The following is a 27,396-nucleotide window of genomic DNA, read 5'->3' as shown; positions in this document are numbered from 1 at the left end:
CCATCTTAAAAGTGGGGGGCAGGGAGTGAGGTTCTCAAAGAAACTCTTGTTGGGTGAAAAACGGCAACTACTCCCCATCCCAAACCAGTCCGTTGCCAGAAGGTACCTCCTGTCTGAGCTGACCTCTTGCCCTCACTCCCATGCCTCCTGAAGCCTGAGCACCAGGGGGAAGGGGAGCAACCTCTTGCGGGACAAGAAGTGCAGTGGGACAAACTCCTGCGTGAAGGCAAAGACAGGAAGTTACATACCAACACACTTCACAGCCGTGTGTCTCTCAGGGGTGATGGTTTTTACTGCCACGTCAAGGGCTGTGTCTGTATTGAAAATAAAATATTTCTTTAAAGAGGATCACAAGATGGACCTTTATGAAAGCGGCAAGAGCTGAGATCAAAGGAAGTAGATATCAAAATCGGTTTGACCCCTGAGAGCTTTGCAGGGGGTGTTCATGGTCTGCTCCGAGGCACAGCACATCTAGAGTTTTACATATTTCTCACTAGCCTAACTTGGTATCATCCTTCCATCTTTTCCTCCTCCCCAGTCCTGCCTGCTAAGTGCCTATATTCCTGCCTGCTGTGTGGGGCTGAGAGCAGAGAAGGATGTGAAGGTAAAGGTAGCATCTTGGGTAGCCCCTCAAGGGTTTTCTTCCTCCTCTCGGGCTCCATGGTCTGAAGTTCAAAGCTGCCTGGCAGTGTGGCCGGGCTGCTTAGAGAAGGATCATGGAGACATGCTCAAATGCATGAAGTGGATGCTCATATTCAGCTCTCAGTGGCTTGGAGATGAATAAAGTATGAAACTAAAGAATCTCCAAGCCTTCCAAGGACCCAGCCCATGCCCAGATGGAGGCGGAACCCTGGCAGACTTAGCCCACACTCCCCCAACCCACCCCGAAGGCCAGCACCAGTCACGCACATCAAAGTGGAGATGGCGCCCTGGTCCTGGCCAACTGGAGCCTGGAGGTGATGGGAACATGCTGGTAAAACGAGCACGGGTGGGGGGGGTGGGGCGCACAGAATGGAAAAAGTAATCCTAAACAAATGAAGCAACTGCATGTTGATTCTCCCCAAACTCAATTAAGTACACAGAGGGGTGGAATTGCAAGCTATGGAGCTACACTAAATAAAACGTGTCGGGGGAAAATCGGGGGAGGTCTGTGAAGCCTGGTGCTGGGGGATTCTGCCAGCAAATTTTAAAACGTCTTATGCAGTGGGCCTGCAGGTCCCTGAGGGCAGGGCGGTGGTTCAAAGAGAAGTGGGCAGGAAGAAATCACCAAATGTTAGAGGTTAGACAGCTGATTCTGGTATGGGTACTCGGAAATGCCCCCTTCTGTTAAATTCAATCAGATTGGCATGGTTTGGCCTTCTTGGTACAGTGAAGCTCAGGATTCCCAAAGGGTCAGAGGGTCATTTACAACTTGCATTTTCTGTGTGTATTTCCTCTGTTACCAGCCATCAAACCTAGGGGGTGGTCCACTTACGCAGACCATCTTCCGAGGAGGCAGAGGGGCAGAGGCAAAAGGGAAAGATAGGTATTTAACCATCCATGACTGTATTTAACTTTGTTCAGATCTCACACCTCACAGAAAGGTCAATGGTTAAAGGTGAATTTTCGTGCAGAGGAGGAAGAACAGAGAGAAATCCTCCCTTTTGTTAACCATTTACCTACATTAATATCTCCAGAGGGGGGCCTTTGTCTGGGGGTCCAACTGCCCTTCCCCACCCTCTTGTCCAAGCCAGTACGATTTCCACAGGAATTCCTGCTTCCATGTTGGGGCAACACCTGGAAAGGGCACATTGAAGGTTCACCAATGAGGTCACACTGGCACCTCCTCCTTGTTGATACGAATCAGTGTGCTTTGGTTGAAGAATTCAAAGTAGACTTTGGGCAACTGAGAAATGTGCAGAGGAACTTCTCAGCCCTAAACTTCCATTACAGTTCTGCCTGCGCCTGGGGCTTCCAGCAGCCTTAACAGAGAAGGCTCCTCCCTAAGGGAGGGGAAGGGAGAGGGAAAGAGTGGGGAGGAGAAAGGGGAAGGCAGGGAGAGGAAGAGTGGGGGAGAGAGCCACAGAGACAGAGAGAGAAACTATCTACCTAGAATCAGATTTGAGAACTGGCCAGAAACTAACAAGTGTGTCTTTTAAACACAATAATTTTTCCCTTTGCTCTGGCTGGCTTTCATTTACCTCTCAGGAGCCACAAAAACCCATCCAGTCATTCAACAAACATTAACTGGGGCTCAGCTTGGCTCTCGTCCCAGTGCTGGATGCTGGGCAGGGAGAAGGCTGGTGGTCAGAGGTAACAAAGATGAATTAGACTCGGTCCAAGGAACTGGAATTGGGTTAAGACACGCAGTATGGGCAATATGGCTGAGGGAGGGGCTGAAGGGACCACCAGAGCTGAGCCTTCCCCCAGTGGCATCTAGAAGGGAACTGGCCATTGCTAGTTAATGGAAAAGGCAACATATACTACTTGTCCAGGGCCCCGTGTCCAGTGAGTAGGTGGTGCAGAAGTTCAGAGGAGAGAGAAAGGATATTTGGCTACGTGGTGAGAGAAAGCTTCACAGAGGAGGTGAGGTTTGAGCTTGGTCTAAAAAGGTAACCGGGCAGAGAGGAAGGGCAGAGGGCACTTGTACAGCCAGGTGAGCAGGGCAGGGCATGCGCTGGGGATGATGGGATCGTTTTGACAGGTGAGTATGTTTGCATGAAGGTGGTGGCGGTGGTGAAATATGAATGAGGGGCTATTGTGGAAGGGGAAGTGGGAGATCACATTGGAAAGGAAAGTGGGGAAGGCCTGTAAGAGACTTGAAATATCACGGCAAGGAGCCCAGGCTGTAATGCGTGGGCCTGCCTGGCACTTTGTGAGTAGGAAAAGAGAATGACAGAGCAGGCCCTGAAAGTGAGAGCCCCCTTGCTCTCCTGGGGATCCTCTCTTATTTTGAATAAAGAGAGTAACTGAAATACCCTTCTGACCAGGTGAGACTGACAGGATCTTAAGAACTGAAAACTCTTCCTAGAGACCTCATTTTAATCCCACATCTTTTAGTTATGATCTTCCTTTAAGTCCTTCGTTTCTCCTCCTTTGTAAATGGAAGAGAGGAATATCTCCCTGGTAGTGCTACGACGATTAGAGGACACTGATGTGGCTAGAATAGAGTCTGAAGCCAAGAAGCTGTTTGGGAGGCGGTGGCCGTTACTGTTGTTGAGAGGAGTCAATGAGCTGATATATGCAAAGTACTTAGCACAGCGGTACAGTGGCCAGGACATAATAGGTGCAGTAGGCAAATGTTTACTACATTTCTGGTTTCCCTCTCCCATGGTGTTAGAGAAGAAATTGAACCAAGAATAGGAAAGGAACCTGCCCAAGGTCACTGGCTTCTCTCATTTCTTGATGAGGACTTCCCAATGCCGCAGAAAAGAGAAAACAAACATTCTTCCCAGTGGCAGTAGCTAGGTGCTGGGAACTAAAAGGACTCTCAGATTTGACCTTTCCTACCAATGGAAAGTAGCTAGGAACAGGCAATCTGACACTGACTGAGACTCAAATAGCAACATCAACAACGCTACCCCTGCTGCAGCCACCCACTGCCCCCCAGTCTCACTGGCAGCAGCTGCTCCCTTCCACCCCAAGCAGGGGTGCTTGTGGCTTGCTCATGGCACTGGGCTCTACGTCTGGCTGCTCCCGTGCCCTTGGGGGCTGACTGTCTTCTCCCCACCCTCAGCAATTATGGCATCTGTTACTGGGGAGTTTGAAGTTTTGTCTTCACACCCTGGAAAGCTCATGACCTGTGGGCAAGGGACCAATCTGGACTTCTGCTTGGTGCCGCTCAGTTAGGTGGGCCCTGGTGGGTAGCTGGGGACAGGAGCCAGAGAGGAACCGACCCGCAGTTCAGCACTGTTGCCTCTTCTAGGGCTTGAATCTCTTTGAGGGTAGGAACCATGTCTTATTTTTTCTTCCCTACAGTGCCCAGCCTAGTGTGGAGACACCAGCAGAGCCTACCTGCCTGCTGCAACCATGGAGAGAATGTGCTGGCCCATTGAGGAGGTCGTTGAGAGAAGGCACCAGAAGCATTTTGTAAAGGCATGGTAGGAGGAAAATTCCATGGCCCGGTTAGGTAAAGCAGAGGAAAGGACCTAAGTGACTGGCTAAGTTGCTTGAATGATAGTGTTTGTCTGAGAGTAGGAATGTCTAAAAGATAAGAGAATTAATTTACTGCACCCATGCCTGCAATTATTGTCACCTGATCATGTGGCACCTTGAGATGGGAGGGGGCTAATATGGCTCCTATCGGAAATGCAGCCTTAGTAAGAAAATGTTCCCAGTCCTCAGCAGTGGGGCAAGCAGGAGTTCCACGGCCCACTGGAAGAGCTAATCCTAGAGGGAGGATAGAGGGTCCGACATACTGGGTGATTTGTTTGGGGTACACATCTGGGCAATTCCAGTAACAACAGCTAACATTTATTGAGAGCTTAATTTCTACAGTCCTGAAATGAAAGATGTTATTAGCACACACGCATAAAAATAGTGCTTTTCATTCATCTTTTGCAAAACGTCAGCAGTCATCAGATATTTGTTAATTAACATATTGACACCTTCCTGTGACCATTTAAAAATTGTGTATGATGTTCAAAATGTGCTTTTCATGTTAAGAAGGAAAAAAGTCATAGCCCTTTCAATAAGTAACAGTAGTTTCTGACAGAAATCTCTGATGAAAATAATGTCACAGGCTTTTCTATTAAGTAATTAATATACATACAGGAAAACTCAGAGGATTTAACAGAATAAACTAGAACGCTGGTTTCCAAACTGTAGATCGCAATTCATTGATGTATTGTGAAATCAATTTAGTGGGTCATGTTCGCATTTTTAAAAAAAGAAATAAAATAGAAAGTACTAGAATGCATTGCCTATAATATTGTTTTGTGGAAGTTTTGTATATTTGGGTAAGGAAGTAAATCTATTTCCGACAGAAGGTAAGAGGCAAAGATTGAGCCCACAGTGTGATCCCCAAGAGTAACTGCTTCTAGACTAGAACAGAGTCTGTTAAAGAGACGGTAGACGGAAAAAGATGAAGCCTCTTTCCTACCTTTAGTGCTGTGATTGTAAAGGACAATGAAACAGTGTTCCCAGGACTGCAGGAAGCCACAGTCACAGGGAAGAGACAGTCCCTCTTGAACTTGAGAGCTGACCTAGTGAGCTCTTAGGAGTCAACAGCAGCAAAAGCAGGCCGCCTGCAACAGAGATGTGTCAACAATACTTTAAACAGCCAATTGGTGCCTGTGAATTAGGCCTGGGTTTTTGCTATTAGATGTGGGAGAAAGCAAAAACGAAAGACGAGGTTTAGCTAAAGACTGAAAGAGTTCAAGTCTAAAGAGAAAATGTACTTAATATGTATCCAGGTGTTCATTAAAATTTTTTTTTTTGTATCAGGTTGTATCTTTACCTAGACATAAAACAATTGGAATAAGTAAACGTTTTGCTTATTTTAAAAATTCTATTTTTCTCAAAAAGGCAATATTGAAAGGAATGTCTGCTAGGCAGGAATTAGTCAAGTTATTTGGGGGGGGGTGGTGAGAGAGAGAGGAGGGGGCTGTGGGAGACAGCATTCCAGGCAGAAGGAGAAATATGTGCAGAGGCCTGGCAGGCAGAGAGAGCACGTGTGCTTAGGGACCCTCCGGGGAGTTCAGCTTGGCTGGAGCTTGCACAGAGCAGCCAGAGAGGAGTCTGGAGAGAGGGCAGCGGCTGGTCATGAGGGGTTCTGTACACAGTGACATGAGGTGAACCCAGGAGAAGGACAGGGTTGAGGAGAGAGGAGTTCAGTTTTTGGACATGTGGAAAAGTCAGTAGGTGATGAGATAAGTGGTTCTAGAGATCAAGAGAGAAAGCCAACGTGGAAATTATTTGGAAATAGTTTGTGGATAGTAATTGAGGCCACAGAAGCAGAGGAGATTGCCCTGTACTGACTGAGGGAGAAGAAAGAGGGCCAAGACAGGGCCTTGAGAAATACACTTAAGGCCGACAGAGAAGGAAAACCCAGAAAAGGGATTGAGAAGTAGCCAGAGGCAGGAGAAAAACCAGGAGAGTGTGGTGAATCAGGAGCCACAGGGGAGATCTTCAAGATGGCAGGGCGCGGTTCACAGGGCTGGTGTTGAGGTAAAGAGAGCGTCCAGTGGCGACTTTGGGGAGAACAGTTGTTGTGGTTGGGCAGGCTGCGGGCAGGGACTGCTCCTCCTCTGCGGCAGGAGGAGAGGGGAAGGTTGCTGCAGGGACGTTTAGGGTCTGGGTGCATGAAGTCAAGAGATTTCTGGAATGATGACCACCATTTTCTCTCTGAGCGTGAGAGATAAGACGGTGGGGTAAGAGATTTGAAGAGAATAGGGAAGTCTGAAGTACTTTCCACGAAGAAAGGAGGAGACTGATTTCAAGATGATGGACTGAGCACATGTACCATACTAAATAAATAGCATACTAATTCATACTAAATACATAGCAAAAATGGGGGGAGAATACCTAAAATGAAATATAAACTTAGAGGACTGGAGATCTGTGGAATCTCGAAGAGAATAAAAACAGGCCAGAAGCCACAGCAGCAAGCAGGGCGTGCAGCAGAACTGCTAACATCTAGACGGAATGTAGAATTCATTCACTCGGTAAATAGTTACTGTGTGCCTATCACCTGCCAGACACTGTTCTAGGCCCTGGATTCTGCTGCAGAAGATGAGTGCGAACTGAGAAGAGGAGAAGGGGGCCCTAGGAAACACAGACGGACCGCCAGGGCTCACTGGCGAGTGGAGTCCATAAAGTTGTAGAGGCACTGATCCGAACAATCGGTGATTTTTCTTCAGCAACCTAAGTGAAGAGCAGAGTTGGACTGACCCGGACTTGGAGTTTTGCTGAATGGGGACAATGGAAGGGTAACAGGGGCAAGGGGCGTGATAATATTAGCAAGAAAGCAATTCAGCCAATTATTTTAGAGCTGGACTTGCAAATCACACATGTGATCTAATTGGACTCATTGGTCAGCAGACCTCATGGAGGACAGAACTAACACCTGCTTCATAGGTTAACCATGTTTTAAAACAGACCTTCTCAAAAGTGCATAGAGATCTTGTTCAAATGCAGGTGCTGATTCAGCAGGGCTGGGTGGGGCCTGAGATTCTGCATTTCTAATCAGCTCCCAGGTTTGGATGGTGAGGCTGGTTTGCAGATCACTCTTTGAATAGTAAGGTTTTAAAAGGTTTTGTTTTACTTTGATTTGTCTCATGGTACAGCTTACCAGTGGGGGGCTGGAGTTTGCTGACTGTTACATTTCCTTTTTCTTTTTTTTTTTTGTGAGGAAGATCAGCCCTGAGCTAACATCCGATGCCAATCCTCCTCTTTTTTGCTGAGGAAGATTGGCCCTGGGCTAACATCTGTGCCCATCTTCCTCTACTTTATATGGGACGCTGCCACAGCATGGCTTGACAAGCGGTGCCTCGGTGCGCGCCCGGGATCCAAACCTGTGAACCCCAGGCCGCCAAAGCGGAGCGCGTGCACTTAACCACTGCGCCGCCGAGCCAGCCCCTGACTGTTACATTTTCAGGAATTCTGCTAGCCGACTGACATCATGTTGATAGCTTGAAGTTGGCCATAATGGGACACTTTATTCTATGGAAATGTCCAAATGCTACAAATCAGGGCTTCCCTGCTTCCCTTTGGAGAGCTGGTTGTTAAACATTTACCAGCATATCACTAGCGAAACCTGTATAACAGTGAGGCATGCCATATAATGGGCTTCAGGGTCAGGGGACACGAGAGTGTACTCCACTCAGACCTTGATAAAGGGGCCATCAGGAGGTTGCTCTACTAAACCAAGTGCCTGCTGGAAGGCATTACAGGGACTGATCATCTCTGGTGCCTCAGAGTACCTGACAGAGGCAAACACTGATGTCACCCTATCTGTATGTCCTATGAGCCACCCAGAGAAGCAGGGTTGTGGGAAGAGAGAGAGGGACTGAGAGGCTGCTACGGGCAAAGGGTGACTTGCTGGAAATTCTCATCCACATCGCCCTGTGTTTCCCTGGCTGTCTCTGGGCAGCCGGCCGACTCTGGCCTGGGTGTGCTCGGCTGCCCTTTCAAGGCCCTGGGCTGCACTACCAGGCTGATACTCTACCTGGAGTTGTAAAATGTGAAAAGTGATTCTTAACAACGGCAGAAGGACACGGTTAACTTCCATAATATCTATTTATTGGCCTTTAAAATTGAGGCAGAGTTTTTTTAAAAAATAAAATATACATTTAATATGGTCAAAGAAAACCAAATGAATCCCTTTTGGTGACAGTTTGGGGAGGAAAATGAAATCCTTCTGCTCAAAGAGGGCATCTCCTATTTTCTGACCTGTGGGTCATGCAGTTTTAATTTCCTCTCTCATTTTTTTCTTTTTTAAATTTCATGAACCTGCTTAAGGCCACAAAGACTCTCCTGAATCCCTCAGCTGTCAGGCAGATGAATCACTGCCAGGTTTGCTCAAGTTTGCCAGGCCAGAGTTCCCCAGCTCTGACCGAATGCACCTTCAGATCTGCCTGCCGAGTGACGCTGAGGTGCTCCAGCCCCTGAAAGGGCAGCTCCTGGGGAGTGAGTCTGGTGACATGAGGCCCAGGTTTATGCGAGCTGGGGCTGCCCAGGGGCCCCACAGATGGAGGGGAAAAGCTGTGTTACGAGTGAGGTTCAGAAAGGGAAAAGCTTTCCCCTCTTCAGCCAGCTTCCAAGGAAAATGGGGTTAGAGCCCCACTAAATGGCAGAGCTGCTCCTCATCTCCGGACCCAGGTGGGAGAACAATGGCATGATGGCCTACCATCCACAAGATGGAGGGCTCTATGATGGGGGTGGAGTGGTGGTGTACACGTGTCTGTGCATGTGTGTGCACAAGGGAGTGGGACATGTCTTGCTGTAGATTCCAAGGTCTGCATCTCCTTTCTTTCCAGGGTAGAAGTGGGTGTGGAGGGGGCTGGTCCTCAGAGGTGGCTGCCTTCTATGGCCCGATAAGACACTGATCTATCTCTAGCCAAACTCCTTCTCTCCCTCTCTTGCATCTATTTGGTTCATTTGCTAATTATTACGCAAGGTCTATGGGCAGGCAGGAAGCTAGGGCTGTGGAGGTAGAGATGAGCATGATACGTCTCTATCTTCTTAGTGTAGGAACAGAAGGACTGAACAGGATGAGGAAGAAGAGAGGGAAAAGCTTAACTGCTAAACCCAAATATCTAAAAGACCTGGAGGAACCGCAGGGAAGTGAGACTGTGTGATAATGTCAGGCATTTCAAGCCCTGCCAGAAATGCTTTGACGCCCTAAATCTTGCTGTCCTGATTCTTGGCCCAGGGTTGTAAGTTTCCCCTCACTGGGATCCTCTGTCCAGGCAGGCACGTGGAGTAGGGAAGGAGCAGTTCCCAGTAAAGAATAATAGTCTTGAGAGGACTCAGGCAAGCAAGAGCGGGAAGGCCTGCAGCCAGGATCTGCTTGACCCTGTACAAAGTTCCTGTTGACCTCAGCGAGCTGGGAAGAGGCCTGCTGGGGCAGTTTTTCTCAGGCAGAAAAGCCGGGTGAGAGCAGTCACTAACAGCCCCGACATCTAGAATGAAGAGGTGATTTGGAAAAAAGGAGCAGCGGGGTGTATTGTAATTGTGTGGAGCTGGAAGGATTGCGGTCTGTCCTAAGTGCATGTGTGTGTGTGTGTGTGCATGCATATGTACACTGCTTGCCAGGGCAGAGCTCACCCATCATCTAACGATTTCTCTGACTGCTCTATGGAAGTGAGAAGCTGCCCCCGTCCCCACTTGCTGGGCCCTCTCAGAGGCAATAGTTCAAGGGCAAAAGGCAGCATAAGAGAAAGTGGTCTGGGGAGCTCAAACCAGCCCTGCCTGCTTCATGCATGCTCCCTCCCAGGCTGGCAGCCCCCACTGATACCTGCCAATTTATAAAGCCTCAAGCATGACAGAAGGAGTGCTGCCTTGCCTTACACTCAGTGCCAAAAGGCTGCTGAAAACTTTAGGGACCCCAAAGTTGTCCCTTCCCTGGAGAAGGTGTCCTTCTGGGAGCCACTTATACAATACAACTGTGTTCATCACAGCATTTTTGTATGCATTATTCCATGTAGAAGGGGTCAGTTCCACTGGGAACTCCCCTTTACACAGGGTTTCTCAATTCCAGAGGCTTCCAAAATGGACAGCAATCAGAGTGCTAACTAGAGAAACAAATGGTTAAAACAAACAAACACCCTGTCCCACCAAAGAAGCTCCACACCAGCAGGTGCCAGTCACAACCACGTCAGGCTACAAGTGTGACGCCACCTTTACCTGTTCCGGATCCCACAACATCCCGGCTTGGCGACTCGGCCATGGCGTCCGCGAGCCGCTCCCGCAGGCCCTCCTCCGTGTGCTCCATGGAGGACATGTGTCGCAGCCCAAAGCCCTCCGGCCAGCTCCCACACACCTCCAGCAGGGTCACGCTCCGGTCAAAGGTACCTGCAGCACACATGGGGCATCTGACATTGAGTCCATGCATTCAGAGAGCAGGCCGCTCTTTCTGTCCACCTACCACAAACCTCCTCCCCGCCCAGGGTCCATTCTAGCTCTTCTACAGGATGGATGAGGGAGACAACATCATGAAACAGGGCAGAAGGAAACAGCTCACACCACTGGATCAGAGAGTGTAGACCTCTGGAAAATGACCTCCACGTCTTTGGACTAGTGGTTTGTAAACTGTGTTCTGAGGAGCTACAGGGTTCCTCTGAAGGCTTCAGACACTGCGTCCAGAACTAAGTCAAGGGCAGAGAACCTCCTTCCCGGGTTCAAGCAAAACATCTCTACTTTTCTCTGTTGGACACAATAGGGCTTCACCTAAAAATTCATTTTAGAAAGGGGTTACATAGCTTACATTTTTTAAAAAAAGCTTTCTAAATCACTACATCCTATAATCTACACCAAACCTCTTCATTTTACATTTGAAGCTGAGAGAAGTTATGGCCCAAGAGCCAACAGCAAGTTTGTGGCAGACTTGGTTTAAGAACTCAGATCTCCAGAAGCCTCAGTCTAGAACTCATTTAGCTCCAACCGCATACAGTCTGCCAGCTGCCCATGGACAAGTGCACAACCAGGGCACCATTTTGGGGATGCCAGCAATGGAGCTGCACGATAGCATCTTCAGCAAAGATCTTTCCTTAATCTGAAGCTGCTCCTCAATTCCAAAAAGTACATGGTGCTCTGCTGAATGCCAAGATTAGATTTTACATGCAAGATCACTTCAAAGCCTAAATTTAAATTATTCTACTTTGTTATACAGCAAGTCTTCTGTGAAAGCTTATTTCATCCACACTCTCTTGGAAGGAGATTATGGTCATGCTCTGTTGCTTTAAGCACATACCATTTCCCCAGCGATTAGGTAACGGAATCCACTGCATTTATTGGGCTTGGTTCCTGCCAGGACCAGGAAGATGGGGAAAAAATGCAAATGCCAGTGTTTCCCAAAGTTAAAAGTACGCGCAACACACACTCTTTATCAGGCCTTGCTGCTCCTCTTTGATCAGCCGTCAGAAACTATCTTCTCTAGGCAGTCAGGACTGGGCAGCATCAGCACACACTCTCTGCCAATGACAGGTGGTAATAGAGAGGGTGCGAGCCCCGGCCCCGGCAGGCGGCCCTGCCTCTGATAATGGCCAAAGCATTGAGGTGATAACCGTTAGTAAACACTCCGACAGCCGGTGACTCCATACATCAGCAAAGAGGGCCAGATAATCCTGAGCTCTCCTGACCAGACAAAGGCCCCTGGCCAGCCCACTGGGATTTATATGTGTGGCAAGGGTCACTACTGGCTCCTGAATGTCATCAGCCAAGTTTGGCTTTGATTTATCTCTTGCCTAATTGTAGGCTAGATTCCCAGTGCTGGGAGAATGGGCAGCATCTATAAATGCATCTCCCCAAGAAGAGGCCCGCCTTGGGAGTTGGTTGTCGGGGATCAGCTTGTCGGGTAGGACTCAGGAGTGGGGAGCTGCCCTATACCACCTTCTCTCTCCATCAAGTAGGGTCAGGATATGGGTCTGGGGAGTGAGGCGCTGGACAGCAGGGGTGGGGTGCCCTGAGTGTCAGCATTCCTCCAAGGGCCTGAACTGTGTTGGAGTCATGCACTGGTAGTGCCAAGCCCAGAGCCAACACTCAAGCAGCATTAGCAACAACCCGAAGGTGTCAGTCCCCAAGGACATGCATAAGTTACATTTTTGATTCTATGACCCACTCACTAAGTAAGGTTAGGCAAGTCCCTCTATCTCCTTGTCCCATCTTTGAAGTGGAACTAATAACTCTTCTCCCTGTGTCAAAGGAGTGAAGAGATTAAGTGAGGTTCCTGCCAGGAGTCTATGCTCTCCTCTCTGCTGCTCCACTCTTAGCTGACAAGATCAAGAGCTAAAGCATCATTGTTTCCCTGAAGGGTCTGCCTGGGACATCTATGCTTAGTGATTTCCAGAAGAGGGATTAACAACAATAAAACATGGGCACTCCTCCTCCCCATACACTCAGGGCTGGGGTGGCAGCTTTCTTATGGACGGAGACGTCCCAGAGCCTGGGGAGGGGAAGGGAATGACAGTTCTCCTCACTTCCCAGGAGCAGGGTGCCTGCCTCTAGGAAGGCCTCCATCAGTGTTTGTGCTGACTGCGCCTAGACGTCAGGGCAGATAAGCTGATAGCAGGGCCAAGAGGAATATCAGAAGCTAAATCAGGAAGAAAACAAAACAACCCAGCAAGATGTGATAGCAAGAAGGGTGCAGGTAAGAGGGTGGGCCTGTCCATCACAGAGGGGAAATGCCAGAGGAGTATGCAATATTTTAAGTGACAAAGCAACAGTATTCAGGAAACAAGAATCATGAACTAGTGGAGAATGGAAATAGGCCTGGACTGAAATATCGGCTCTAACACATACTAGCCTGCATGGCTCTGGGCAAGTTCTTTACCTTTCTGAGCCTCTGATTCCTCATCCATAAAAATGGAAAAACAATACAATCCTACAGGGCTGTTGTGAGGATTGCATTAGATAAATGTAAAAGCACCTGGCACATAGTGAGTGCTCGCACATAATGGGTGTGCTCATGTATATGTTAATAACAGATATCTATTACTTTACACCACTTGAAGCATCCTCATAAATTTTGATGATCACAATGATCCTGAGAGGTAGTACAGGTACCACTCCAATGTATGGGAGAGGAGCTGGGAGCTCAGAGAGATGAAGTGACATGCTCAAAGTCTCTAAGTGACAGATCTGGAACACCGGCTCCCTAATTCTTAGCTTGGAGCTCATGCTCTCAGCTCACACAGTGCTTCCCTTAGCTGCATCTTGCAGTGGAGAACTGTTAAATGGAGAAATCACCTTTATCTTTCCTAACTTGTTCTGAGAACTCCTGTCACCTTCAAACGATGCCTTTTAAAAATCGTTCCCACGCCCAACCAGCCCAAGTTCCTTGGAGTATCATGCTAATGCTGATGAGTCATCCGGCTATCGGATGGCACACAAGAGAAAAAAAAAATTGATGGAAGATCTAATCTGTTCTCTCATCATGAGAACTGCTAGGAAGTTGGGGGTAGGAGGTTGAGGATACAGTGTTCAGCAAAGGAGCATTCAATGGTTTCTACAGTCCTGAGAAGTCACAGGGAGGATACAACAGTGGTCCTGCTTATCGTGCTAGAAGGAGTCCCAACAGAGGCTCTGCAATGCCCCCTTCCTTGTCCTTCCCTTCCATCTCTCCCAGTGCAGATGAGGACAGCAAAGGAACTCATGGAGTCTCCCAGTCCTGGAGGGAGAGAAGGGCTGCAGGTGTGTGCATGTCAGCAGTGCGTGGGGTTAGGAGGCCAAGCCCTTGGAGGGTGAGGTCACCTCTGGGTTCTTAGGAAACTGCACATCTTGTCAGCATTGTCGACACAGCTATCACTCATCTGGCTGGCCCAGAGACACTCCATCAGATGGGCTGGCCCTTTGAGTCCCATTACGGGAGAAAGGGTCAGTTTCAAGGGAGAGAAGACACTTAGTGCAGGCTGTTTGCAAAGTACAAAATATGCGTACTTAGCGACAAAGATCTCTTACTGAAGCAATGCTCTGCTGTTTACAAAGCCCTCTCACGTTGTTCAGTTAACTCACACATTCATCAAATATTGATTAGTGTCCACTATGATATGAGTCAGGCACTGTACTGAGGCACAGGGATACAGGATGAGCCAAAAAAAAAAGATGCTCATGATCCTTCACAAAACTTTGGGAAGCAGCAATTGTCACCATTTTACAGATTTATGTTTTACTGAGGCTGAAGGAGGTGAGGTAACTTAAAGTCACTGGTTTTCAGTGTAATAGTCTTCCTGTGACACCTGCTGGGAATCCCTTCCTCTGGGCTGCCTCCCACCCTGCTATTCTTTGGACACCATTTTCTAAGATTCGGTTCAAGTCTCACCTGCTCAATGACACCTTGACTGACTACCCAAGGTACAATGAGCGGTCTTCTATAAACTCTGATTGTATGGAAGGTTCTTCACCTTTTGGGGTGAAGCTGATAAAAGCTATGAACTTACCCCAAAAATGTGTGTTTGCACACGTAAAATTATGTAAGCAACTTCAGAGTATTTATGGATGCCTCTGAAGCCCATCCTTGGAGCCCAGGTTAATTAGATCAGTCTCATAGCATTATTCCTATGCTGCTTTATAATATTCTGATGATCTGCTTTCCAACCTAGTTTAGAAGCTCCTTGAGGGCATGAATTCTTCCCTAATAGTAATAGCACAGGACTTTGCACATTGTGCTTGCTCAAACCATGTTTGTTTATTGACTGATTATAACCATCTGAGAAATTTGACAGTCACTTCAGAATCAAAACCCTTTAGGTGGGGTCCCAGAGCCTAAACGTAGGTCCAGGATTGGGAGGAATGAGATAGAGGTAGGCAGAAAAGGGAGCTAAAATTAAATAAGAGGAAGGAAGAAGATAGTGAGCAGAAAACAATGTCACAATATCACTCTACTGCCTTCTGTGCACTTACTCAGATTTGAGATTCTGAGAACTGGAAGAACCAAAACAATCTGCCTGGGATGGCATAGAGAGCTGGTCTAGTACAGGTGAGCCTCCCGAACCCTGCTTGCCAGCTTGGCATCCTGCGTTACACTCTCTCCCCAGAGGAGAAATGGGTCAGGTTCTTGGGTTTCACAAACCCATTAATGGCATGCTGTGACAGCTGGTAAGCCAGCAGCTCCTAGGGAGGATAGGGGAACACGTGCTCTGCCTTTTGTGTACCATTGTTGAGGGGCAAGGAAGCCCCGGGGGTGGAGGTGGCGTGGGGGGAGGTGGGATGTTCCTCTGAGCTGATAATGTCTAATCACACCCTTGCTATTTAGGAGACTGTGGCACAGCCTCTACTTTGCATCAGTTAGGTTCAGCGCAGGGTTTGGAGTTTGCTGAGAGCCCGTTGATCAGATTTCCAGCCACCAGGGAAGCCAGGAACACCAACAGCAAAACCTGTCATTAAATAATGCTCTTCAAGACATAAGCCCTTCCGAGTGAGAGCTTATGATACTAATGATGCCCAGGATAACTATCAAATGATCCTGGGCATGATGAAGGCAACCATTGGAGAGCCTCCTTGCCCGCTCTCCAAACTGCCTCACCAGACTGAGCTTCGGACTAATGCTGTGGAGAGAGCTCCTTTCTCTACACTATGGTTTGGTTCATATAAGCACAGGCTGACTTAGGTTTACCTGGTCACTGGATGTGTCCACAGGCATATTTTACTATGTCAATATGCACTATGTTATGACTAATAGAGATTGGTTCACTGTGGGAGGGAAGATAGGGTGAGACACTGTGAGGATCCCATCTATCCCTCTCAATCCTTCAGGGTGATTCCCAAGATAGCCACAATCCCACACCCCACAGACGTGGTACAGAGCAAAAGGCCTAGACTCCAGCAATCTTTTATGACTCAGATTATCTAATGCTCACCAAACTTGTGACAGTGTACCGTGTTCATCCCATATTCACCCATTTGGCTGTGGGGTTTGGATTTGGGGATTAGGTCATTTTTAAAGGATCTACTGCTCCAGTTCAGAAGTGAACTGAGCAAGAGAAAGGAAAGGTACCAGCAAAGCAAAGAAATGCCTTAGCTAATGTTGGCAAGCCAGGAGATGCTGATGGGCCAGATGTGGTGATGGCATGCACATCTGTTCTCAGAGGCCCTTGGGGCCACTGGTGGGAAGGGATTATTCATTGTTCATCAGAGGTCCATGCACAGACTGCCATGTGGCCAACAGATCAAAGGGTCCTGAGCCAGGGCAGAGGAGTTCTACAGCAATTGAGACACCAAAAATTTCCTTGCAATGTAACATAGAGTAGTCGTTTTGACAATGAGGCTACTTTCACAACTGCAATACATGATCACAACTCATACTTTAAAAGTTAGAATAGAGATTACAAATCAAGACATCCGGGTTATAAGTGGTATTCTCTCATTAATTTTTCTGGTTACTCTGGGTCTTAATTTCCCCACTTGGAGAATAAATGACTGACTCCCATTTAAGGGCTACATGACATTGGCACTAATAGTTTCAATATAATTAACAATAATACACTAACAGAGTAATGGTGAAATGATGTTTGAGGCATCCTAGGGTAAAAGGTACCAAATTTCATTTTCTATGAACCAGATAACATAACCAAGCAGTCACATCATAAGAGTCTTTTTTTTTTAACTTAATTAAAAGCATATGGGAAGCATAAGATCTGGGTTCAAATGCCATCTCCTGTTATGTTCTCACTGTAGGACCTCGGGAAAGTCATTTAGCCTCTCTGAACCTTGGTTTCCTCACCCTCTGTAGTGGGCTGAATCTAGTCCACCCAAAAGATATGTCCATCTCAGAATGTGACCTTATTTGGAAACAGGGTCTTTGCAGATGTAATTAAGGATCTCAAGATGTGAGCATCCTAGATTTAGGATGGGTCCTAAATCCAATGACTGGTATCCTTAAAAGAGAAAAGAGAGGGGGATCATAGACACAGAGGGAAGAAGGCCATGTGAAGACAGAGGCAGACTAGACTTATGCTGTGACAAGCTGCAGAACACCAGGAGCCACCAGAAGCTGGAAGAGGCAAGGAAGGATTCTTCCCTGAAGCCTTTGGAGGGAGCGTGACTCTGCTGACACCTTGATTTTGAACTTCTGGCCTCCAGAAATATGAGAGAATAAATTTCTGTTGTCTTAAGTCACCAAGTTTGTGGTTATTTGTTACAGTAGCCCTAGGAAAATAATACACCTATAAAATAGGGAAGTGAATATTTGCCTTCGAGGGCTGTGGTGAGCATCAGATCAGATAGCACATGAAAGAGTACTTTGTAAACTGCACAGGGCCACTCAAACGTAGAGGACTACCCCGGGGCTCTGCGAGCAGCTCTTCTGAGGGGCACTGGGATTCTGTGAAAGGCTTAGAAAGTGAAGAAAGTGATTGAGGACACCTCTAGACAAGCAGCTAGAGGAGCAATTCTGGATGAGGAACAGTCACATCAGCTCCTAGTCTGGGCAACTCCCTTATTAAAGCTGAGTGGCTCTGCGTCGTTACACAGCAAGGGCCTTTGATGCGCAGTCACAGTATCTAAGTGGGTATGTATCCCCCACTTCTCTGAGGATGCCTCCAGGGGGCACAGGGGAGCAGGGGAAGTAGGCTGTTAGCTCTGAGGTTAGGTCCCTTATATCCCCTGCTCTCCCCACATCTGAGGGTGAGGATAGGACGTCTCAGCTTCCTAAACTCTTTAATGAACAAACAGAATCATACTCAACATGGGTAAGGATGAAATGAGACAGGAGTATTACTAGTATAAACTATATGAAGGGCAATTTGGCAATATGTATTAAGAGCCTTTTAAAAACATGCCTAACTACTGACCTAGAGATACCACTTCCAAAAATCTAGCCCAAATCAATAACCTAAGATGTCAACAAACCTTCATGCATGAAGATGCTCATTGTCACCTTAACATAGCCGTACACCAGGGTATTTGTTAAATAAATTATACTTCATTCTTGCAGGAGAATATTAGGTAGTCATGAAAAATGATGTTTATAACAGGGGAAATTCTTTAAGAGCTAATGTTAAATTAAAAAAGAAAAACAAAATTGTACAGTTAGTATGACTAAGCAATGCAAAGGAAGCATAGAAAAACATTTTAAATGATTCATAACCAAATGTTAAGCATGGTTGCCTCTGAGTAGTTGGGCAATAGGGCACTCTTCCATTACTTTATACCTTTCTACATGTGTCCTATAACTTTTGTAATCAGTATAAAACTAACAAACAAACAAAAAAACACTAACAAAAAGTTGAGAGAGAAGAAAACGCCCTGTGACAGTAGCACTCCTGCCGGGACCTAGACAGCAGGTCCGTGAGGAGCATTTGAGGGGAGGGCCTGCCTTTGGTGAGTTGCCTCCACGCTGTGCTTGGTCCTGACTCAGCTGGGGCAGGTGAGCCTGCAGCTCCACGGCTCGTGTTTGACTCTTCTCCCAGTGGCCGTGGCTGGCTACACGCAATGTTGACTCATTCCTGTGTACATGTGACAGATTTCTTTTTAATTCGTTATCAGAAATCTGCACCAACTTGTGTGTGAAAAATGGCAGAAACAATTCCACCTCTGTACAGATTTTACACATCAGATCAGACAGGGCCAGAAGAACAACTCTGGGAGAAGCAGATTTTTAAATCAAGTCCCTTTACCTGTCACTTTGTCCCCACCCTGTACTCCTCCCCACAGCCCCACTATCCTTTGGATAAACAGGAGACAGCTCCCTGGGAGACACCCTTTCATGCTTGTCAAGGAATGTCTGAGTCCCTCACACATCATTAGGTCACTCAGCAGGACCCCTGCCTTTTGCCTGGGAGCCCAAGAGATCAGTCATCACTGCAGGTCCCAGGAAGGAGAATCCCTTGGAATCTGGTGGCTCCACAGTCAGACCAGACCTGGAAGTGCCTCAGAGAACAAGAGAGCTTTCCAAGTCAGGCTGACACGGGCATTTCCCAGACAGGATCCCAGAGACCCTTTCCTCCTCTGCTTTAAATCGGGCACCGTCAAGAATTCTACTCCTCCAAGCAGGAAGAGAAGAATCATTTTGCAGCCAGACTGCAATGAAAATATCCCCTTCAGGATGCTCTCGCCTGCTTCCGAGGGTGGAGAGACAATGTACACAGAGCACCTTGTTACCGGATTCCTACAGCCAGGCTCAGAATATACAGCGAGACAAACTGTATCCTCGGAAACCTAACAACTCCTTGGATGGAAAAACTTCATGGAACTGTATCTCGCAGACAAGTAAGCACACAAACTGGGTTTTCTAGGACAGTCCTGATTCCAAATAATTAGTTCTGTGATCAGATCAGATATCATGAAAGGAAAGAGAACGTTTGAGAGTGTCTATTTTGTGCCAGGCATAGCCCCTTACATATGTTACCTCACTGAAATCACCCCAGCAAGTCTATGAGGTTGGTGCTAATATACCCATTTTACAGATCAAGAAACTGAGGCAGAGAGAAGTAAAATTTTTGCTCAAGATGACAATATCAAGGGCACAGTCAGGATTCTGATTCTACATTCATTGGGCTCCAAAGCCTATACTTTCCCCACTAAAATCCACGTTGAATTTGTATTTTGAAAATAGGGCTGCAGCACAAGTAGGGGGGTTTTCAGCTCAGTCTTCCTATTCCAGAATTTTAAAGTGGTTCTTGCACTTGGGCATTGCGGGGGGCAGGGGCAACAACCCCACTAAAATCCTGTGTGTGTCTTAAACGAGATTTCAGTACTCCAAAAGTAAGCCAAATTTGAGGTTTTCAACTAAGAACTTTGAAGCCTGAAACCTGGGGCTAAGAAGTCCTCTGTTTTTATTAATTAAAATTAGAAGATGTTTCAAAACCATCAGATTTATCGCAACTGGATTTCAGATGTGAAACCCAATATACACACAGACATCTGCATGGCTTGTCCTTTTTTTTTTTTTTTTTTTGGTGAGGAAGATTGGCCCTGAGCTAACATCTGCTGCCAATCTTCCACTTTTTGCTTCAGGAAGATTGTCCCTGAGCTAACATTTGTGCCAACCTTCCTCTATTTTGTATGTGGGATGCCACCACGGCATGGCTTGATGAGCAGTGTGTAGGTCCACGCCAGGGATCTGAACCCACGAACTCCAGGCTGCCAAAGTGTAGCGCGCAAACTTAACCACTACGCCACTGGGCCAGCCCCCTTCTGGGTTATTTTTGATCCTCCCTGAGGATCTGCATTTCCTCAGATGAGACCTCACTGCTTCCCAGGCTGGTGGAGGTATGGAGGCCCAACTCTGCAGGCCTGGACCCCTGCTGGCCTCAGGAATTTCAAAGGCCAGGGAGGGATGGGTGGGCAAACTGGCTCCCACTGCCTTCCGCTCCTCGAAGTCCCCAGGGCAGCAGCTGTGGGGAAAGGAAGGGAGAAACTCATGCTGCACTGAAGGGGGGTCCGGGATGTGCCTGGGGGTTCTGGAGTTGACTGGATTGACGTCCTGCCTATTTTTGGCTTTGTTATTTTGGTAGTCACCTAACTGTGTGGGCTTTAAAGTGGTGCTCCCAGCTTGGGCAAAAAGCATTTCCATTTGTAGTGTGTGGTCAGCCTTCCACCTCTCTCTGCCGTCAAAACCCATCAGCTCTCACTCCAAGGGGCAAACCTGAACCAGATTTTCTGCCGCAGGGGTCTTGGGATGAAGATCTGGGCCTGGCCTGCCATTCTGACACGGGGTATATTACATAACAGGATCTCTACTTTCCAGGCCCTTACAACGAAGCTGTTCAGCAAAGACCTGGCCTCAGGGCCTGAGAAGAGCAAGATGAGAAACAGCAGTTTGGACAATGGGGGACACCCACTGGAGCTGGGTGGCTGGGGACAGTTTCCATCAGCCGTGGAGGTCTGAGGTTGGTGGGGGACATTCCATGGGGGTGTGGGGGGCTCTGAGCACAAACACAAAGGCAGGGATGTTCCTCACGCAGGGACAGTGAGTCGAGTCCACTGGAGCAGGAGGTCTCTCACGGAGAATAATACCTCACATTGTTTCACAGAATCTCTGTGTATTTTCACATAATTAATTCATTTCGATTGTGGGATCACAGCAATTTGTACCATAGGCACGACAGACACTGTTGACTCCATTTTATAGATGATGATACTGAGGTTCAGAGTGGACAAACAATTTGCCTCAGCCACCTTAGTTTCTTGCCTCACAGGGCAGTTGTGGAACCATCTGTGAAGGTCCTCAGTGAACAAACTAACACACTACAGAAATATCATGGCCGCCTGAGGTGGGCGCGGCAGCGGGATCGCGGGCTGCAGTGGTGATTTACCTTGCTGAAAACTTGACTAGTGCTTGCTCAGGCCCCTTGTCCTACAGGGACTTCCTTGACTTTCGGCCTCATTTCCTGGTCTTGCAGCCTGTGGGGGTAGGGTGGGGCTCAGCTTGGTATATCTTGAATTGATCACACAAGGTGTGTTTGGGACTTGTTCCACACATAAACAGTGGGGTGCCTGGGAACTGTCATTTCCTGTCTTGACACGTCGAAGTATTTGTTCAGCCTTGGCCGGTCACACTGACTCAGCAGCCCAGGCATGGAAACCAGGGAGGATGGAAGGAAAAGCTGAGAAGCTACAGGAACACACAGGGGGAGCAATGAGGCGTAGAAATCTTAACAATGACAATAATCCCTTCACTGAACACTGCTTTGCCCTTTACAAGGTGCTTTCACAGGCCCTTTCCCCCTTAATCCTCACAACACCCCTAGGGAGGAAGGCAAGGCAACTGTTACCAGTCCCCCTGTCACTGCTGAGGAAGCAAGTGCAGGGAGTTAAGTGAGGGGCAGAGCCTGGATTGGAGAACCTAATCCTGCGCTCTACACCTTCGCTACTCAAAGTGTGGGCCGCCGGCCAGCAGCAGCAGCACCTGGAAGCCTGTTAGAAATGTGCCTCTCAGGCCGGCCCCAGACTTAATAAATCAGAATCTGCATGTACATCAGATCCCCAGGGGGCTGTGTGCACACTCAAGTCGGAGAGTGCTGCTTACACGGCACTCCCCTGACCCCGTCCTGTCCTTCAGAGCATTTTTCAGCTGTTGGTCCCTCAGAGTACATGTATCTGGTTCTATCGACTCATTTAAAGACAAGGAAATTGAGGCCGAGGGAGGGGACAGGCCTGTGACAGAAGCAGGACAGAACCTTGGTCTTGCAAATCAGTCCTGAGTCCATCACATCCAGTGATTTTATCCAGCTGACATTCAACGGCTGTCTGCCTTCCCTTTCCTCCTCCCTCCCCACCCCACGGTTCAACCCTCAAACGCCCTCAGCTGCCCATCCCTCGGCCTCTCCCCTCAGTTCCAGCCTTGCGTTAAGTGTTAACACAAGTTCTAGGCCTTGGGGTTAACACTCTATTAAAGCAAACAGAGAAGTTCATACCTCCTGCTAACAGCCCAGGAGGCAGTCGGAGTGTGGGGCACTTGGCGGCCTTCTCTGCGGAGCTAGGGTTGTCTCTGCCCTTTCGCCTCTGGTTGTACTGCCTACAGGAGAGGGCTGGGGAATCCTTGCTTGCTGTGAAGGAGACTCTACATAGGCTTCAGAAAATGCTCACTTCATTAGGAAGTGTGAAAATGCCCCAATAAGTGTGTTAATCTGGTAATGATTTCCCCTCCACGCATTGGCCTTGCTGTGTGCCAAATCTAGCGCCTGTGGGGAAAGCGATTCCTAGGCCGTGGCTGGAGCTTGGGGCCAGGATTGCCCCCACTTCTACTCCACTGAGGCCAATCAGGATGTTACTCATTTCCGGAGCTGAGAAGTAAGTTCAAAAAGGCCAGTGGAGCCTCCTCTACCCTCCCTGGGTAAGAAGCGCCAATCCCTCCCAGGAGGAGGAAACAACATACATTGTTTCTCCCACCCTCACGCAAGGTTTACAGAGTCAGCCCAGAACGAGTGTGCTTGTGTGTGTGCAGAAACCTATCTTTTTCTCTTTGGACCTGGGGTACATAATGGATTAGAGGAAGATCAGAGTCATCCATACGGGGAGAGAGAGAAGCCAAGGCGTCATGGGGCCTGGAGACATTACGCTACTATGTCAGACAGACACGGACCTGTCACCTAACCCTGAGTTAGGGGTAACAGCTGAAGGAAAGAATTAATTTCTCATTGTGCTTCCTTTGAGCTTTAGAAAGGCCTTGAAAAGCTGCTAGAATAGCGTTCTCATATTCCTCAGACTATTAAAAAAGAAAAAAGTAAATAAATAAAACACAAGCCACGTTTGTTGTAGAAACATCTACCAAACAGCTCAATGAACTTGCAAATTCACCAAATCTCTCCCGGGCAGTCATTAACCCTTTCTGGGCCTCCCTTTAAAAAGAAGAGGCCTGAATATGAGCTCCGTAATCTTCTAATGTAGGAAGTGACTCGCCTGCTCTCAAGATCCAAAACCGGTGGTGGTACCCTTTACTGGGTGAACCATCCCTTCTCCGTCCCGCGGTGTCCACCTTCAAGGCCAGCAGCAGTTGCCTGTGCCTCTGACTCAAGATGCAATCTCTCCATTTAGCACCTTCTTATATCCCATTTTTTAAACCACCGTGGGATGAGGGTGGGGGCAGATCCTTGGGACAGATGAGGTGGTTATAAGGTCACTGAGCTCTCTGTCGGTAGAAAGAGCGCTGGGTTAAGAGTGGGAAATGCTCTGGGAGGTTCTAGCTGTGTGACCTTGTGCAAGTCACTTAACTTCCTGGAACATCAGTTTTCTCCCGAATAATAAAACTCCTCTAGTTACTACTGCTAGTTATTCATAATTCTCAAAATTATGCAAGATTCAAATGACAATGAACGTGATAGAACCATCAAGACTGTAACCTGTAATTGGTATGTAAAGCACTGATTTTACTCTTAGAGGCCAGAGAGCCTTAGGTTGGTGCCTTCACCACTTTCCTCCAGATGCTTTGAGAGATAAGGATAACGTCCAAGCTGTGTGGCTTCTGGAGGAGTGGGAATATCCACAGAGGTCAGCACACTGCTCATTCCTAAACTGGGAATGTGAAGCCACCAATAATGACTTTACTGTAGCTTTAATATTACACAAGAAACTCAACTGCTGCCCTCCAGGATCAAATGGAGCTCACCCAGTATTCTGATATCCCAAAGATATCTAAGAACCAACAGCCCGCAGCACAGACCTTGTCACATAATAGGTGCCCAATAAATGTTTACTGACTGAATGGATGAAAGAACAAACCTTCACAGTATTTTGATCTGAAGTATGTATCACGGGTCTGAAGGGAGCTCATGAAGGCATTTCTCAGCCACCCTCCCACCTCCTTAAATCTCTCGTTCTAAAATAATTCCAGAAAGGAGAGGTCCCCATGCTCCTTAGAGGTGGACTCCTGAGTATTCTACCCAGCAGGTACATTCTCCCTGCAATATTAAAATAAACCTAACTAATATCTCAACTTATCCTGGAAAGATAATGTCTCAAAGCCAACTGTTTTTTTGTTTTTGTTTTTGTTTTTTTATTTATTTTTCCCCCCAAAGCCCCAGTAGATAGTTGTATGTCGTAGTTGCGCATCCTTCTAGTTGCTGTATGTGGGACGTGGCCTCAGCATGGCCGGAGAAGCAGTGAGTCGGTGCGCGCCCGGAACCTGAACCCAGGCCGCCAGCAGCAGAGCACGCGCACTTAACCGCTAAGCCCACGGGGCCAGCCCTCAAAGCCAACTGTTTAGGAAAGGTTATTTATCTTGACTATTTATTAATGACAATGTTTGAATTTCATAGATTTGCAATTTCACACAAGGGGCACACGCCTTCTGAACCACTTCTGTGCCTAATAAATAACTTTAGTAGAGACAAAGGCCTTATTTACATAATTGCCTCTGAGAATAGATGTGTTAAGCATACTGCATGAATTTCACTGCTGGAACAGTAAGCAGTGTTAGGTCTTAAACATATAAACAAGTAGAGCCAGCTCCTGCCATGGCAATAACCTAAAAATGTCTTCTTTGTCTATACATGGTGCCTCTTCCAAACTTCTTTAATAGTCAGCTTTTTAACATATGGTGGGTTTTTTTTTTTAAATACTGGATTACATTCAGATCCATTATTCCACAAAATGGAGTAGGCAATCAGACTGTCTACACCAGAGGGCAGTGAGAGTGCTCTAGTCTAAATGCTTTCAGAGAGGTAGTGCTGGACCAAATATCTGTCTAAATGCAGGATTTCCATTGGATTCCCGAATACTCAGACAGTTGCTCAGAAACTCTCCTTTAGATCAGTGGGTTAACATTTCCAGCTCTACACATCTGAGCAGTTTCACCAGCCACTCACCAGTGGCTTATAGCTATGAGGATTCTCCAGAACTTTAGGTCGGAATCTGTCTGTGTGTAGGGTGGGCAGGTGGGCGTATGATTTGTGTAGTGGGCAAGAGCGCCCAGATTATTATGGAACAACTGCTGGTCTGGAGCATCATTCCCAGACTTCCCTAAAGAGAAGAATCACATGGGGTGCTTATTGAACAAACCGATTCTCAGGCGCTTCTCCAAGACATTCCCATGCAGTGGTTTCAGGATAGGGTTGGATTCTTACCTGGGAATTTTGGGAACTACTGCTCTAGAGCAGCAGATTCTCAAATCCAGCCTTAAGGATCTCTCAAGATTGAACAAGCATATAACTGATCTCTCATGTTCATGGTAGCTTAGGTATAACCATGTGGTCCCCTGTGGCAACCCAGATGCTGTAAAGGAAAGCTGACTGCATTGGGTTATTACTGACTACTCCCATCCTTCCTTAGTTTCCTCCGGTTTTACTCCTCCCTCTCCGACCACTCTCAACTCTCTCCCAAGGCCTCGCTTTGCTCCTTCTGCTCCTCCAATTTTGGTGCTTCTAAGGGTTCTACCCTTAGCCCTCTCTTCTTTCTCTGTACACTTTGCCTGGGTGAGCTCACCCACTCTCATAGTTAACCACCACCAACGTGCTATTCCAAAACCGCACTTCCAACTCAGTTCTCTCCTGGCCTCCAAATTCATTTGTCAGACCAAACATGTTCCACAGGCTCCTCCAACTCAACAGGTCCAAGACAAATTCATTACCTTACTTCTCCAAAACCTGTTCTTCCTTCTCTCTTCCCGACCTAAGTGAATGGCAACACCGGCTTCTCAGCGGCCCCAGCCACACTCCTCTCCTTCCTCACCCCACAGCCAGCTGATACGGAAGTCCTGTGGATTTCACTTCCTAAGCCCTCTTGGATCTGTCTCCTACTCTCCATAGCCACTGGGCTTAGGCCCTTATTCGTTCTCAATGAGATTATTGCAACAATCTTTATTTATTTATTTTTTTTGTGAGGAGATCAGCCCTGTGCTAACATCTGCCAATCCTCCTCTTTTTTTTTTTGGCCAAGGAAGACTGGCCCTGGGCTAACATCCATGCCCATCTTGCTCCACTTTATATGGGACACCGCCACAGCATGGCTTGCCAGTGTGTCGGTGCGTGCCCGGGATCCGAACCGGCGAACCCCGGGCCGCCACAGCGGAGCGCGCGCACTTAACTGCTTGCGCCACTGGGGCGGCCCCGCAACAATCTTTAAACTAGTCTTTCTGCCCATTGATATAGCTTCCCTTCATTCAATTCTTCTTAGTGCCACCAGAGTGACCTTTTCTACAATGCAAATCTGAACACTGTACTCATCTGTCCTCAGGATAAAGCCCAATCTTAGCATGACTGTCTCTCATCTGGCCCCAGCTCTCTGCACACCACACCCCTTGCATCTTGCCCCCTGTGCCTCTGCATCTGCTGTTCCCTCTGCCTGGAATTCTCTTCCCTAGTTAAGTCCTATTCTTCCTGAAAGACTTCGATCAGCTGGGGAAGATTGCCATTCCCCTTCTGGGAATGCACAGCACCATGGTGTAGGTAATTCAACAACAGCCACTTCTTGGGTATCTATTAGGGTCCAGCCACTATGCTGGGTGCGGGGAACTGTAGTAAAAGAGACAGACTACAAAAAAGAACAATAAAGTATTTTCTGCTCGACCTTTCTCATTAAACTGTAAATTCCTGGAGGGCAGCACCTGCTGCTCCTTTTTCTTTCCTTTTTTTGTAAATCTCTGTATCCTAACTGCACAGCACAGTGCCTCAGTTCCTGGCACCTAGCAGGAAGGCAAGAAGGGGGGGAAGAAACTGAGGTTGTTTAACCTGGAGAAGAGAATGAGGGAGCTGTGTCCCTCTTATGAAAAGGGAATAGATGGGGTTTTTTTGTGTGTGGCCCCAAGGGGCACAACAGGACACACAGAGAGAAGACAATGAGCTGCCACATTTCAGACCAATACGGGAAGACGCGCCAACTGAC

The 27,396-nt window shown here is 47.6% G+C and overlaps 1 protein-coding gene across 6 annotated transcripts in view; it reads right to left on the bottom strand.

Moving 5' to 3' along the window:
* BCAS3 (BCAS3 microtubule associated cell migration factor) overlaps positions 1-27,396 on the bottom strand; it is a 559,119-nt gene that overhangs the window by 13,139 nt on the left and 518,584 nt on the right. For 4 of the 6 annotated variants that reach the window (XM_058560485.1, XM_058560483.1, XM_058560487.1 and 1 more), the window contains one exon: positions 10,327-10,494. In XM_058560485.1, the coding sequence (XP_058416468.1) occupies positions 10,327-10,494 (168 nt within the window). Of the gene's footprint in view, positions 1-248; positions 315-10,326; positions 10,495-27,396 lie in introns of all 6 variants that reach the window. The other 2 variants (XM_058560481.1, XM_058560482.1) reach the window with 1 other exon arrangement.

Source organism: Diceros bicornis, chromosome 18 (assembly GCF_020826845.1).
Source record: "Diceros bicornis minor isolate mBicDic1 chromosome 18, mDicBic1.mat.cur, whole genome shotgun sequence".
NCBI lineage: Eukaryota > Metazoa > Chordata > Mammalia > Perissodactyla > Rhinocerotidae > Diceros > Diceros bicornis.
The sequence above is the reverse complement of the archived record's forward strand: the minus strand, read 5'-3'. Positions and strand labels throughout refer to the sequence as shown.